At 49.1% G+C, this 15,699-nt stretch overlaps 1 protein-coding gene across 2 annotated transcripts in view; it reads left to right on the top strand.

Annotated features, from left to right (window-relative positions):
* IMPDH1 (inosine monophosphate dehydrogenase 1) overlaps positions 1-3,647 on the top strand; it is a 55,117-nt gene extending 51,470 nt beyond the window's left edge. The window contains exon 16 of one of the 2 annotated variants that reach the window (XM_067469422.1): positions 2,706-3,647. In XM_067469422.1, coding sequence (XP_067325523.1) covers positions 2,706-2,815 — 110 coding nt within the window. In that variant the 3' untranslated portion in view covers positions 2,816-3,647. The remainder of the gene's footprint in view (positions 1-2,705) is intronic. The other variant, XM_067469423.1, reaches the window with a different exon arrangement.
* The last annotated feature ends 12,052 nt before the right edge of the window (positions 3,648-15,699 follow it).

Raw genomic sequence — 15,699 nt, 5'->3', positions numbered from 1 at the left:
AAGTGGGATGTAGAGGGAGATACGTTCGGACAAGTAAGCTGACGGGACAGAAAGCCTGGCTTCCCCGGACGATTGTAAGCTGCGAGGTGGGATGTAGGGGGAGATATTTTTGAACAAGTAAGCTGGTGGGACCGAGAGCAGGGCCTCCTCGGACGATCGTAAGCTAAGAGGTGGGATGTAGAGGGAGATACGTTCAGACAAGTAAGCTGGCGGGACCGAGATCAGGGCCTCCCCGTACGATCATAAGCTACGAGGTGGGATGTAGAGGGAGATACGGTCAGACAAGTAAGCTGGTGGGACCGAGAGCAGGGCCTCCCTGGATGATCATAAGCTAAGAGGTGGGATATGGAGGGAGATACATTCGGACAGGTAAGCTGGGCCAGAACCGTATAGAGCAGTGGTTCTCAACCTTTCTAACACTGTGACCTCTAAATATGGTTCCTCATGTTGTCGTGACCCCCAACCATAAAATTATTTTCGACAGTGCAAAGCAGGTGAGGCAGGCTTTGCGCAAGGTCAGGCCTCGCGCGAATGAGCCCGTGCCCTTGCTGGCCAACGAGAGTGCGAGGCAGGTGAGGGCTCCTTCACGTGAGGCCTGGCCTCGCGCAAAGCCTTGGGGGGTGGGCCAAAGACTTGGGGGCGGGGCCAAAGGAGGCAGCCTCGCGATCCCTCCTAAATAGCCAAACGACCCCCTTGGGGGTCGCGACCCCCAGGTTGAGAACCGCTGGTATAGAGCTTTATAGGTCAAGACCAGCACTTTGAATTGTGATCAGAAGTGGACTGACAGCCACTTATTATCACAGTGGTCCCTCACTTATGCGGGGGTTACGTTCCAGGACACCCCCCCCCCTGCGATGATTGAAATTCCGTGATGTAGGGACTCCTCTTCCCTCCTCGCCCTCTTTACCTTCCTCTTCCTCCTCCTCATCACCGCCTGGACCTGTTGACACTCCACAACACCTCCGCCGCTACTTATTTTGCCTTCACAGCGTTCCCTCACTACTTAAATTGATATTTTTTAAAAACGCGAAACAGCAAATCCGCGAAAAGCGAACCGCAAAGTAGCGAGAAAACACTATATTGTTATTATTAATATTTAAATAAATAAAATATGAAGATAAGATATGATTACAGTTCAGCTCATAGGTGTTGCAACTCAGAGTAAGTTTCACCTTGCTTCCAAACACCACCACACAAGAGCTGTAGTTTTATAATTTATTGAGGAAAAAATCCAAGTCAAAATAAAGAATAAGCATTGCAAAGTTCCAAAGATTAAGGTTAAATGCAGAATATAGTTCCAAAGATCTTCAGGTACAAACAAGAGGCACAACCTTATAGGCAAAGTTCAAACCAGAGTCCATGATACAAGCAATGAAACAATTGCCCCAAGAATCACAATGCAAGAAATCCCAAGCGTGCTGCTTTCCAGCTGAGATTATTCCATGGAGCTTCCAGGCTAATAAGCTACGTTGAACTGACACTTTCCCTTAGTTTACAAGAAGCCTAAATACTAGGCCTGGGTAACAACGGAAAAATTTGTTTCTAAAATCGATTTGTATTTGGAGTTTTTTTTTGTTTCGATATTTAAAATAATTACAAAATTTTCCTTTTAAAAAGTTCGATATTTACGAAATTTCGTAAATGGTAAAAAATTAACGAATCGATTTCCGAAACAATAACGAATCGATTCGTTAATGGCGGACGCGACCGCGAAATACGCTAAAAAACCTCCAAAACCTTCTGAAGCTTCCCTCTCCCTCTGTTGTTGACTGTTGGTGTGATATTATAATTTTTTTTCACTAATTAAACCATAAAACTGGCCCAGACATGCGGAAATAATAACGAAACGACCTCAGAACAATAACGAAACGAATACAATATCGAAATACGAAGCATTTACAAAACGTTTTTGAAAATTCGTTTTTTTTAATAATTGCTCCAGAATGGTTCGTTATCGTTTTGTAATTGAAAAAATTAACGAACTATTAACGAATTACAAATTAACGAAATGAAACCGCCCAGCCCTACTTTCTAACATGAAAACATTATGCTCTCACCAACATGAAAGCATTGCAATGACCTTGGCCCGAGCTGGCTTCTCGTCTGCTGGCCAGGCGAGAACTCCGCCTGACCCGCAAATCAAGATGAGCCTGCTGGGTCAGCTCACTATCAAGGCTTTCTGCACTTTCAGTATCAGCGTGGGAAGGAGACAAAAGCCTCCCCACTTGTTCGCAATCTCCTTCGTTAAAATTCTTTTCTTCTGAGAACCGCTGTGTTGACTCTGCACTGTCTGTGGGAGCCTCAGAAAAAGACCTAGAAGCAGGCCCAGAGATCTGAGGCACAGAAAAAGAGCCAGGAATCTGAATCCCATCATCCTCATCGTCAGAGAACATCTCAGCCACAACAGTAGGCTTCTGTTAGCCCACACAGGAAGGTTTTCAGGTCTTTCCTAAAAGATGAGAGGGTCGTGGGTGGGTGGGTGAGTGGGTGGATGTGAGGGTGGGGGCTGCTCTTTCCCATGTATTTTATGATAGAACCCATTAGGAAGCGACATTGATATCCTAGGAGCAGAAATCATTGTGTGATAACCTCTTTGCAAAATCCTCCCAGGGTCTCGAAGCTGACCGGCCGAGCGAGGGGATACTGACCCCTGACCCTATTTTCTCTCTCTGCCCCCCCCCCCTAATATTTCCGCTGTCCTGCAGTTACGAGAAGCGGCTGTACTGAGGAGGGCCTCCGGGTGGGCAGTGGCCAGCGGATTCCCACCGTCCCCCTCCCCGCAGCCAACGGGCGCAGCGGCCACCGCCGGACCTGACTGACCAACCCACCGGGCGGCCAAAGACTTGCACTAGGGGAAGAAAACCCTGCGTCCCCTTCCAGAAAGGGGCTCCAATTTGGGCAGCGGACCCCCTCCTGCCCCCTCCCTCCCTCCGCGTTGGACTCAGAGACTTTGTGGGGAGGGGTCCCTAGGGGTGAGGGAGGGGTCACCCATGAACCCCATCATGCCCTTTGACCTTTTTCTCTGGCAGCGAATGGACTTAGTAGTAAGCTTCCTTAGGGGGCCGGCTGCTGATAGTTTTCTTGGGTCCAAATCCCCCCTCCCCCCCAAATTACGTTTCTCAAGGTCTATATTCGGGCGAATGTGCCGGCCCCTCCTGTGCCCTCCCTCCCAATAAAACGGTCATCACACCATTTCTCAGTTCGGCCGGAGACGCTTCCCCTTCCTTTTGGGTGATGCTTTGTAGCCATTGGAGGGAAAGATAGGAGAAGCCCCCCCCCCTTTGCAGTTGCAGAGCGAGTGAGCGTTGCCTGCCTCTCCGGGGGCCCTTGACCAGGGGCAACGGTCACTCAGGGTCGAGAGGTCATGCCCAGGCCCTCTGGCCAGCCTCCGGACCTTAGGGTCCCTTCCTTTCCCCTTTATTAGCAGGAGGAATGAATGGGGAGGGAGAGAGGGAGGGGTGGGCCGAGGGGTGGGTGGCCCAGGCAAGCGCTGCAGAGCGGAGCGGTGTGCCCCTCGTTGCCCCCCTCGCACCCCCTTCTGCCTCCGAGGCTGTAACCTTTCTCTGGAGCATGTTAGGGCCAGCGATGTCGTGTCTCTGTGTAATATATTCCATAATAAAAAGGCTGCAGAGCATTCTTCTTTCCAAGGCTGATCCCTTCCTTGCTCCACGCGCCCCCGCCCAGAAGGAATGCATTGACTCGAGTCTCATGCACCATCAAATCAAACACATACCTGCACCGGGATTGTGGCGCAGCTGGCTGAGTGTCAACTGCATTAAGATCACTCTGACCAAAAGGTCATGAGTTCGAAGCCAGCCCGGGTTGGAGTGGGTTTCCAACCAATTGTGTGTAGCCTGTTGTCGACCTTTGCAAGCCAAATGACAGTTGCATCTGTCAAGTAGGAAAATTAGGTACCACCTTAAAGTGTGGGGAGGCTAAATTAACTGATTTATGAGGCCATAAAGAAGACTCCAGCAAAGCATTCCACTGGGGAAGCATGCGGGGAATGCGGAAGTGCTTCATCAGTGTCGCAGATGGACGATGAAAGCGACAACTCCCCTAGTGGCCAGAAAAAGTTAAATAGCCTCTGAATACCTCAATTTTCAAAGCTCCCTACACTCCAAAAAAGTTTTTGCTCCCGAACGTAATTTGCAAAATGTTAATGATGCAGAAAGGAGGGGTCCCCAAAAGTCGGTCTGCCGGGTGTTGCACTCCAACACTGAAACACCTTCTCGCCCAGCACCACACCAGAGTCCAGTAATAGTATTTGTTGTTTATGAAAGCAACAAAAGGAGAAAAGGGCAATTCCAAAAGGGTCCGTAGAATAGAAAATACAAAATAGCTATAATTCAAAAATGGCAAAGGACATAAAATCAAGAGAACCAGAATCTGTCAGAGTTTGGCGGTGCACAGCAGAAGGATTGCTAGATCAGCAGACACTGTGTTGCAAAATAAGGACTCTGCAGACTTTGAGTTAGAAAAGAAACTAAGTTTTACTAAGCACATTCAATAGACACGTCTTACTACAGCGAGCTACACTTCAGGAAGTAGTCAAAACTAAAGTCTCTTCACATCTGCTTATCTTCTTCTTGCTGAGACTGGCTACTCCCTTCTGTTCCCAGCAAGAGCAAACCTTATCTTACTTCTCTCAAGGTTACATAATCACAGCCTCATGGAATAATCATTCTGCACAGCATTTCTAATACACAGTGGAATCCATCTTGGAAATACATAGAAGCACATTTATAACACATACATAACTAAATTAATCCTGACAGAAGCCACAGCAGATAGTCAAACATAAATCCATAAAACCAGAAAAAAGGAGCTTCATCCAAGGCAAACCCTTCCAGGAACAAAGATATGAACCAGAAACTTGAATCATGAACTTGAGATTTGAGACAGGAAAACCATCCTCTAGCAACATTGTCTCCTCTGAGAGACTCCTTAAATTAAGTCTGCCAAAGCACCCATGACATCATGCCGAACACACCTGGACCTCAAGGTCTTCTCACGGTTTCTGTGAGAATACCTAATTTGTATTTTACTCCCTCCACTCAGGCGTAATCCAGTTTCTCGGGAAAACTCCCCATTAGTCCAAGGACTTTCATTTTCCGCTGTTGCCTGGGAACCAGTGTAAAAATACAAAAAATCATCTGCTTTGGCCGTATCTGCCAGCAGTTCTCTCTTATCCAAGGCCTGCAATTCTCTCCAATCACAGACTCCTCATTTTGAAACCTATTATCACCCTCATCCTCTGGCAAATCTTCAGATGCTTGCTGCACTACAACACTCGGCAGCCACCTCTCCACAAAAGTCAACATTGATGCTGAAATACAACACCGCCTGAGCTCTGCGAGTGCAACATTTTTCTGATTGAAGTGTTTGAGGATCAGGACATCTGTAGGGAGACCAAGGGGCTTGTTTATAAAGCCATTGTTCTCCCAACCCTTTTCTAGGCAGGATTTTTTGGAGGCAGCGCTGATGGAATTGTTCTTGAGTTCGGAGTAGAGCAACTGCTTTGGGAGACGGTGGTCGGACATCCGGACAACGTGGCCGGCCCAGCGGAGTTGATGACGGAGGACCATCGCTTCAATGCTGGAGGTCTTTGCTTCTTTCAGCATGCTGACATTTGTTCACTTGTCTTCCCAAGAGATTTGCAGGAGGCAGCGCTGATGGAATCGTTCCAGGAGTTGCATGTGATGTCTGTAGACAGTCCACGTTTCGCAGGCATAGAGCAGGGTTGGGAGGGGAATAGCTTTATAGACAAGCCCCTTGGTCTCCCTACGGATGTCCCGGTCCTCAAACACTCTCTGCTTCATTTGGAAAAATGCTGCACTCGCAGAGCTCAGGCAATGTTGTCTTTCAGTGTTGATGTTGACTTTGGTGGAGAGGTGGCTGCCAACGGAGCGGAAATTGTCCACGTTTTCTAAAGTTACACCATTCAGCTCTATCTCTGGCATTGGAGAGGGATTGGCTGGTGACTGCTGGAACAGCACCTTGGTTTTTTCGATGTTCAATGAGAGGCCGAGCTTCTCGTCTGCTTCTGCAAAGATGTTTAGAGTGGCTTGTAGGTCTTCTTCTGAATGCGCACAGACGACATTGTCATCAGCATACTGGAGTTCTATAACAGATGTTGTTGTAACCTTGGTTTTGGCTTTCAGTCTGCTGAGGTTGAATAGCTTGCCATCTGTCCAATGGATGATTTCCACTCGGGTGGGAAGCTTCCCATCAACAAGATGAAGTATCATAGCGATGAAGATGGAGAATAGAGTTGGGGCAATAATAACACATCCCTGTTTGACACCCGATTCCACCTTAAATGGGTCACTGGGAGTCATTTCTGTCCAAGACTGTTGTCATCATGGAGGAGCTGCAGGATGTTCACAAATTTTCCCCGGATGTCCCAGTCCTCAAACACTCTGTGCTTCATTCGGAAGAATGCTACACTTGCAGAGCTCAGGTGGTGTTGTATTTCGGCGTCAATGTTGACTTTTGTGGGGAGGTGGCTACCAAGGGAGCGGAAATGGTCAACATATTCTAATGTTACGCCATTAAGCTGTATTTCTGGCATTGGAGAGGGATTGGCTGGTGACTGCTGGAAGAGCACTTTGGTTTTCTCGATGTTCAATGACAGGCTGAGCTTCTCGTATGCTTCTGCGAAGGTGTTTAGAGTGACTTGTAGGTCTTCTTCTGAATGCGCACAGACGACGTTGTCATTGGCATATTGGCATATTCTTCCACTGAAATACTGTTAAGTTTATGTTAAAATTGCTCGAAAGCCCTCCCATGCCTGATCTATATACATTACACACACACACACATACTGTTCATTTAGAGTGACATCATAAATCAAAATCTGCTGGACGAATTGCCGCCAAATTTGGCCACAAGACACCTACTAACCCAAGGGGTTTCGTGTGCCCCTAATAGTACTCTTGTGGGGACCCCAATTGTTCTCCTGGATTCGTGTCAATGCCTCAAACAGCCAGGAGGGGGCAGGCCACACCAAGTGTTCATTACATCCTGAGATCCCTCCATATGATCCAGTTTGATTGTCTTCCAGAAGAAAACAAATAATAATAATACGATTGGCCCATATTTATTTAAAATGTGGCATTCCTGCATATAATAATAATACGATTGACCCATATTTATTTAAAATGCGACGTTTAGACTAGTTTTATTGCAAAACTTTGGAGGCCTTTTGGGGTCGCTTCAGTTGTGGTTTCCTGAAGGGCAAAAGGGAGGAGACTAGATGGCCTTTGGGGGACCCTTTCCACCGTAGGGTTCGATGACTCCATCCATCAGTACAACTGATCACCGCCTGGGAGAATTCCATCGCAGTCTGGTTATTGCGAAAGAAAGAGATCCTGCTCCCTGGTGTAATTAGAGGCGGGGGCGAGGGGTGTGTGTGTCTTAGATGCACACAATTGGCATCGGCTTAGCTGGCGTCTAGACAAGCGCAGAGGATTAAAATGCCTCCCTTGTCTTGGAGAATCTAAGGCCAGAGGCTTTGCCGTATCTTGAAGTCTGGGTTTGCAGATTCCTTTTGCAGGGGATCACTCACACCGAACCGTCTTCTCCGCGAGAGGGAGAAAACAGAGCCGCACAAACAGGCATGCACACACACCTAAAGGTGCCCCCAGATCCGAGCTGACCTTGGAGGCAAAGCAGGGCCGATCCTGGTTAAGATTCGGGTGGGAGATTTATTATTTACTATTTATTATTTACTATATTGGTATACCGCCCTTCTCAGCCTTCAGGCGACTCAGGGCAGTTTACAATGGCAACAATTCGATGCCCCAAAACACCATAAAACATTTTAAAAACATTAACACATAATATAAAACCATAACAAGATTACTAAAAGCAGACATCATTTGCGTCTCTTAATACAAACATTGTCCCATCTCGTCGTCCAGTCGTTTCCCTTGCATTTTCAAGCGCTTGCTCAAAAGGCGAAGTTTTGACTTTTTTTCAGAATGTTAAAAGGGAAGGGGCCGATCTAATGTCCCGAGGAAGGGTGTTCCATAGCCGAGGGGCCACCACTGAGAAGACCCTGTCTGCCAGGCGTGCTTGCGAGGAAGGTGGAATCGAGAGCAGGGCCTTCCCAGATGATCTTAAAGTCCTAGCAGGTTCATAAGAGAAGGTGCGTTCTGATAGGTAAGTTGAGCCAGAACCATTTAGGGCTTTATAGGCTAAAGCCAGCACTTTAAATTGTACCCAGTAGCACACCGGCAGCCAGTGGAGTTGGCACAACAGAGGCGTTGTATGCAGGGGCGGCTCGTCCATTACGCGAAGTAAGCGGTCGCAGAACACTTTTTTTTGCCAGGGGTGCAGAGGTGCCTCTGTAAATGCCCCTCGACCGCCATTCGAGGAGCCCCCCTCAGCTCACAACAGCCCTAGCAGTCCGGGGGGAGCCTCGGCTTTCTTCCCTCGCTGCCGGGCGATCCTCTTCCCAAAGGGGCCGGGTCCTTGAGCCTCGCCTAGCCCCTCTTGTTCCTGCTCCACCCGGCCACCGGGTGCGCAAGCAGAACCGGCGCTCAATCGTTCTCCGCGTTCGATCCCTTCCCCATGACCGGCTCCCTTTCCCGATCCCTCGGCACTCCACCCGCCTCCTCTCCCCAATCTGTGGGTGGGCCAAGGGGTGGAGCCGCCACGCCTGGCCTGCTTCGGGTCCGGAGGCGTGTCTGAAGACCCCAGTGTGCGCACCAAAAGTCGCCTCTTCTCCTGACTTTCTCTTCAGCCATTGGGACCAAGAGAGAGAGAGAGAGAGAGAGAGCCCCTCTGGCTGGAGGTATCTCCCACCTCCGCTCCCTCCTTTGTTTTTGCGCCTACCTTCAGGAAAGGTGGGCATCTCCACCTCTCTCTCTCTCTCTCTCTCTCTCTCTTGGTCCCAATGGCTGAGGAGAAAGTCAGGAGAAGAGGTGACTTTTGGTGCACACGCCGGGGTCTTCAGGCACGCCTCCGGAACCAAAGCGGGCCAAGCAAGGGAGCAAGTGCGGCAAGGTGAACTATTACTGGGATGTATACTTCACCTACAATCAAAGAGGATTCTGAACTCCACCAATGATGGAATTGAACCAAATATGGCACACAGAACTCCCACGATGAACAGAAAATATATATCAATGATTGGTTGGGGGTTGGGGGGCGCCAAAATACTGTTTGCTTACCGTTGAAAATTACCTAGGGCTGCCTCTGGTTGTATGCTCCCTGAGCGCCGCTCCTGTTCATAACCTGGCTGCCATCCTTTGGACCATTTGAAGCTTCTGGGCACTCTTCAAAGGCAGCCCCACGTAGAGCGCGTTGCAGTAGACTATTTGGGATGTAACCAGAGCATGGACTACCATGGCCAAGTCAGACTTCCCAAGGTACAGGCGCAGCTGGCGCACAAGTTTTAATTGTGCGAATGCTCCCCTGGCCACCGCCGAAACCTGGGGTTCCAGGCTCAGCGATGAGTCCAGGATCACTCCCAAACTGAAAACCTGCGTCTTCAGGGGGAGTGTGACCCCATCCAGCACAGGCAGTAACCCTATGCCCTGTTTGGCCTTACGACTGACCAGGAGGACCTCTGTCTTGTCTGGATTCAGTTTCAATTTGTTAGCTCTCATCCAGTCCGACACAGCGACCACGCTGTTTGGACAGCCTCCTTGGTGACAGGTGAGAAGGAGTGACAGATTTGGACATCATCCGCATACAGATGACACCGCACCTCGAAACTCTGGATGATCTCGCCCAGCGGCTTCATGTAGATGTTAAACAACATGGGAGACAATATTGAGCCCTGAGGAACCCCACAAGACAATGGTTGTGGGGTCGAACAGGTGTCTCCAAGGAACACCTTCTGAGATATGCAACAAATCCCAGGGCTCTATTTTGGAGGAAGGACCTGGGTTATTTTCCTCACCCAAGAAAGCCCTATGAGTGAAATCCATGATGTCCCCGTAAGGTGACATAAAGGTGCGCACACATGTCTGTTATGTTGTGTTCCATACATTCTATGGCGAGAAGCAGGATGCCATTTGGGTTGCTGTTTCCAACCTCGTCTTTTCCAACGGTCCCTGGCCACAGGTCGAAGTCTCGCCCGACTCTTGCATTGAAGTCCCCCAGGAGGATGATTTTGTCCTCCTTAGGTATCCTCGATAGGATGGTAGAAGTTTGCCTTGATGTCTTCATCAGCATCTAATGTTGGTGCATAGGCACTTAGGATGGTTGCCTGTTGGTTTTTGGCAAGATCAGTTCGGAGGGTTGAGAGTCGTTTGTTGATGCCAGTGGGTGCTTCGGACAGATGTTTCACCAGATCGTTTCTGATAGCAAAGCCAACTCCATACATTCTTTGATCTTCTTCGGGCAGTCCCTGCCAGAAAAAGGTGTAGTGGAGTGCCTCTGATGTTGCTATAAGAACGACCTCCATTGTGTATATGTCAGGACTCGGATTGCATTGCAGCAGGTGGTCAGTGGTTTGCTCCTCTCCGCACTCGCATGTCGTGGATTCCACTTTCTGAAGGTTGGCTCTGCATCTCGTGGTGCCAGAGCGCAGTCTGTTCAGAACCTTCCAAGACGCCCCGTCTTCTATGTGCCCAGGGGGGAGTCTCTCATTGGGTATCAGCCATTGGTTGAGGTTCTGGGTTTGAGCCTGCCACTTTTGGACTCTGGCTTGCTGAGGTGTTCCAGCGAGTGTCTCTGTAGATCTTAGAAAACTATTTCTTGATTTAAGTCATTGACGTACTGGCTGATACCCAAACAAGGGATGAGCTGGAGATGTCTCTGCCTTGGTCCTTTCACTGTTGGCTGATACTTCCCGGCGGATGTCAGGTGGTGCAATACCGGCAGCAGTGTAATTTCTCCAGTGGTGTAGGGCGCAGACACCCTGTGATAATGCGGCATATCTCATTAAGAGCCACATCTACTGTTTTAGCGTGGTGAGATGTGTTCCACACTGGGCATGCGTACTCAGCAGCAGAGTAGCACAGCACAAGGGCAGATGTCTTCACTGTGTCTGGTTGTGATCCCCAGGTTGTGCCAGTCAGCTTTCGTATGCTATTGTTTCTAGCACCCACTTTTTGCTTGATATTCAGGCAGTGCTTCTTGTAGGTCAGAGCACGGTCCAGAGTGACTCCTCCCAGGTATTTGGGTGCGCTGCAATGCTCCAGTGGGATTCCTTCCTTCCCAAGTCATCCTCAGAGCTCGGGATGTTTGTCTGTTCTTAAGGTGAAAGGCACATGTCTGCATTTTAGATGGATTAGGAATCAGCTAGTTTTCCCTGGAATAGGCAGTAAGAGCACCTAGAGCTTTGGAGAGCTTCTGTTCTACCATCTCAAAGCTCCCTACTTGGGTGGTGATGGCACGATCATCAGCATAGATGAAGTTCTCTGTCTCTTCTGGCAGTGGCTGGTCATTTGTGTAGATGTTGAACATGGATGGAGTGAGCACGCTCCCCTGAGGCAGGCCGTTCTTCTGTTTCCGCCATCTGCTTCTCTGGCCCTGGAACTCAACAAAAAAGCTCCTGTTTTGTATCAGGTTTCCTATGAGGCGGGTGAGGTGGTCGTCCTTTGTGATACTATACATTTTTCTCAGGAGGAGGCAGCGGTGGTTCACAGTCTCATAAGCCGCTGACAGGTCTATGAAGATAGCCATCTTCTTCTCTGGCCCTGGAACTCAACAAAAAAGCTCCTGTTTTGTAGCAGGATTCCTATGAGGCAGGTGAGGGGGTCATCCTTTGTGATATTATAGGTTTTTCTCAGGAGATGGTGATGATTTACAGTGTCATAAGCTGCTGACAGGTCTATGAAGACAGTGGTTGTAATCTGCTGCCTTTCAAGACCATTTTCAGCACTTGTGATGTGCAGCTTTTGCCTTGGAAGGCCAAAGTTTGCCCTCGATGTTCTTTATGGTGCAATTCAGGGATGTTTCCTACCTGGGGCCTTGCACCTGGGGTTGAGACATGATCCGACGTGCAGCCTTGACCTTTGGGCTCTGCCCCACCTGCCAGGCGGGGCCCTGAAAGGGGGCCTTTGTTCTGGAATAAGATGGAGCGATAGCGCCAGGATCAGACGGAGGAACCCCGAAGACGGCCAGACAGCTTTGCACAAAGAGGAGCATTGATTCCGGCAAACCCTGGATGGGGACGGGGTGTCCAGGAAGATCCTGCTTCGGACAATGTCCTGGCTGTTATTCCAGGATTTGCCAAAGGGGTTTGCATACCTGTGCCTCTTGCTGGGGTTTATTACCTGTCGTTGGGGAGATGCACCTGAGAGGGCTTGAGCTCACCTGCTCCAAATGGCCTGGCTTTATTGCATGCACGATGAAAGATAAATACCAGCCACAATTGACACTGCAAGCCAGGTCGGATTGTGAGGTTTGGGCTCCTGATGCCTGGGGTTCGTATCATTGATCAGACCTGGGATGCCATTGGGTTGCTTAGGGCAGCGGAAAGGAAGCTTGCTCCCTCCTCCCTAGGACTTCCCCTCACATATTTATCCATGGCCCTCCTCATGTCTCCTCTCCGCCTTCTCTTCTGCAGGTTAAACATATCCAGCTCTTTAAGCCGCTCCTCATAGGGCTTGTTCTCCAGACCCTGGATCATTTCAGTGCTGCAGAATGATGTCCCTCCTGCAAAAACTATGGCCTTGGAGTTGGCGGCATCGCTTCCTTCCCCAAAGGTTTTTTAAAGCAGGGTCTGGATGGGCATCTGTTGGGAGTGATTGGATTGTGTTTCCTTTATGGCAGAAGGGGTGTTGGACTTGGTGGCCTTTGGGGGTCCCTTCCAAATCTATGATTTAATGATAGATATATCATAGAACATAGTGTATCTATCTGTCATATCTATGACTGAGTGAACATCTGTTCGGAGGGATTGGATTGTGTCTTCGTGCCTGGCAGAAAGAAGGGGGTTGGACTGGATGGCCTTTGGGGGCCGTTCCAACTCTTGTGGGATATACATTATTTCCAACAGAATATCCTTCTCTGGAAGTTTTCAAGCAGAGGCTGGATGGCCATCTGTTGGGAGGGATTGGATTGTGTCTTGGCAGAAAGAAGGGGGTTGGACTGGGTGGCCTTTGGGGGTCCCTTTCAAATCTATGACTTAATGATTGATGCACTACGTTCTATTTTATATCTATCTGTCATATCTATGACTGAGTGGTCATCTGTTTGGAGGGATTGGATTGTGTCTTCCTGACTGGCAGAAAGAAGGGGGTTGGACTGGATGGCCTTTGGGGTACCATTTGAACTCTTGTGGGATATACATTATTTGGGAGTCCAACAGAATCTCCTTCTCTGGGGTTTTTCAAGCAGAGGCTGGATGGCCATCTGTCAGGAGGGTTTGGATTGTGTTGTCATGTCTTGGCAGAAAGAAGGGGGTTGGACTGCATGGCCTTTGGGGGCTGTTCCAACTCTTATGGGATATACATTACTTGGGAGTCCTACAGACTCTCCTTCTCTGGAGGTTTTGAAGCAGAAGCTGGATGGCCATCTGTGGAGAGGGATTGGATTGTGTCTTCCTGCCTGGCAGAAAGAAGGGGGTTGGACTGGATGGCCTTTGGGGTACCGTTCTAACTCTTGTGGGACATACATTACTTGGGAGTCCTACAGACTCTCCTTCTCTGGAGGCTTTCAAGCAGAGGCTGAATGGCCATCTGTGGGGAGGGATTGGATTGTGTCTTCCTGCCTGGCAGAAAGAAGGGGGTTGGACTGAATGGCCTTTGGAGTACCGTTCTAACTCTTGTGGGTATACATTACTTGGGAGTCCAACAGAATCTCCTCTGGAGGTTTTCAAGCAGAGGCTGGATGGCCATCTGTAGGGAGGGATTGGATTGTGTCTTGGCAGAAAGAAGGGGGGTTGGACTAGATGGCCTTTGGGGGTCCCTTCCAACTTTAGGATTCTATGACTCCATTGTGAGCCATAAGAGCCCTTCCACCTGAAATAGGTCAATGGCCTTAGAAGGCGCATGATGCCCGTTGAAATGGTCCCTCTGGGTCACTCCGGACGCACCCTCTGGACCCTGAAGGACAGCCAAGGGGGTCACTCGAGGCCCGAGACACTGTCCCTGGAGATGGAAAGATGCCAAAGCCAAGGAAGGGCTTAGTGTGGAGGCCTCTGTCCACCTCCCTTGGGGCGCCTGGTCAGCGGCTCTTTTGAACTTCAAGGCAGAGCCGGCCATCATCTCTTTATCCCAAGGGATCTCCAAGAGATAACGCCCAGACGGATCTGTTTTTCCTTTTGTGCAGCTTGCTTTGGACTAAGATGCACTCACAGTCAGGAAGGGAAAGGCTCATTATCATCATCATCATCATCATCATCATCATCATCATCATTAGCTTTACCCGCCACATGTTGCTGTGGGCAACCTTCCCTCCCTCTTTCTTTCCTTCTTTCCCTCCTTCCTTCGCTCCTTTTTTCCTTCTTTCCTTCCCTTTCCTACTTTCCTTCTCTCCTTCCTTCCTTCCTTCCTTCCTTCCTTCCTTCCTTCCTTCCTTCCTTCCTTCCTTCCTTCCTTCCTTCCTTCCTCCCTTCTCTATGTCTCTCCTTCTTTCCCTTTTCCTTCAGCTTTCTCTCCTTTTTTTCCTTCTCTTCCTCTTTCCTTCCTTCCTTCCTTTGCTCTTTCCTTCTTTCTTTCACTCCCTCTTTCTCTTTCTTTCGCCCCTTCCCTCCCTCCTTCCCTCCCTCTTTCTTTCCGTCTTTCCCTCCTTACTTCGCTCCTTCTTTCCTTCCTTCCTTCCCTTTCCTACTTTCCTTCTCTCCTTCCTTCCTTCCTCCCTTCTCTACGTCTTTCCTTCTTTCCCTTTTCCTTCAGCTTTCTCTCCTTTTTTTCCTTCTCTTCCTCTTTCCTTCCTTCCTTCCTTTGCTCTTTCCTTCTTTCTTTCACTCCCTCTTTCTCTTTCTTTCGCCCCTTCCCTCCCTCCTTCTCTCCCTCTTTCTTTCCGTCTTTCCCTCCTTACTTCGCTCCTTCTTTCCTTCCTTCCTTCCCTTTCCTACTTTCCTTCTCTCCTTCCTTCCTTCCTCCCTTCTCTATGTCTCTCCTTCTTTCCCTTTTCCTTCAGCTTTCTCTCCTTTTTTTCCTTCTCTTCCTCTTTCCTTCCTTCCTTCCTTTGCTCTTTCCTTCTTTCTTTCACTCCCTCTTTCTCTTTCTTTCGCCCCTTCCCTCCCTCCTTCCCTCCCTCTTTCTTTCCGTCTTTCCCTCCTTACTTCGCTCCTTCTTTCCTTCCTTCCTTCCCTTTCCTACTTTCCTTCTCTCCTTCCTTCCTTCCTTCCTCCCTTCTCTATGTCTCTCCTTCTTTCCCTTTTCCTTCAGCTTTCTCTCCTTTTTTTCCTTCTCTTCCTCTTTCCTTCCTTCCTTCCTTTGCTCTTTCCTTCTTTCTTTCACTCCCTCTTTCTCTTTCTTTCGCCCCTTCCCTCCCTCCTTCCCTCCCTCTTTCTTTCCGTCTTTCCCTCCTTACTTCGCTCCTTCTTTCCTTCCTTCCTTCCCTTTCCTACTTTCCTTCTCTCCTTCCTTCCTTCCTCCCTTCTCTACGTCTTTCCTTCTTTCCCTTTTCCTTCAGCTTTCTCTCCTTTTTTTCCTTCTCTTCCTCTTTCCTTCCTTCCTTCCTTTGCTCTTTCCTTCTTTCTTTCACTCCCTCTTTCTCTTTCTTTCGCCCCTTCCCTCCCTCCTTCTCTCCCTCTTTCTTTCCGTCTTTCCCTCCTTACTTCGCTCC

Source organism: Anolis sagrei, chromosome 5, assembly GCF_037176765.1.
Source record: "Anolis sagrei isolate rAnoSag1 chromosome 5, rAnoSag1.mat, whole genome shotgun sequence".
In the NCBI taxonomy this organism is placed as follows: Eukaryota; Metazoa; Chordata; class Lepidosauria; order Squamata; family Dactyloidae; genus Anolis; species Anolis sagrei.
This window is presented reverse-complemented; position numbering and strand designations above follow the sequence as displayed.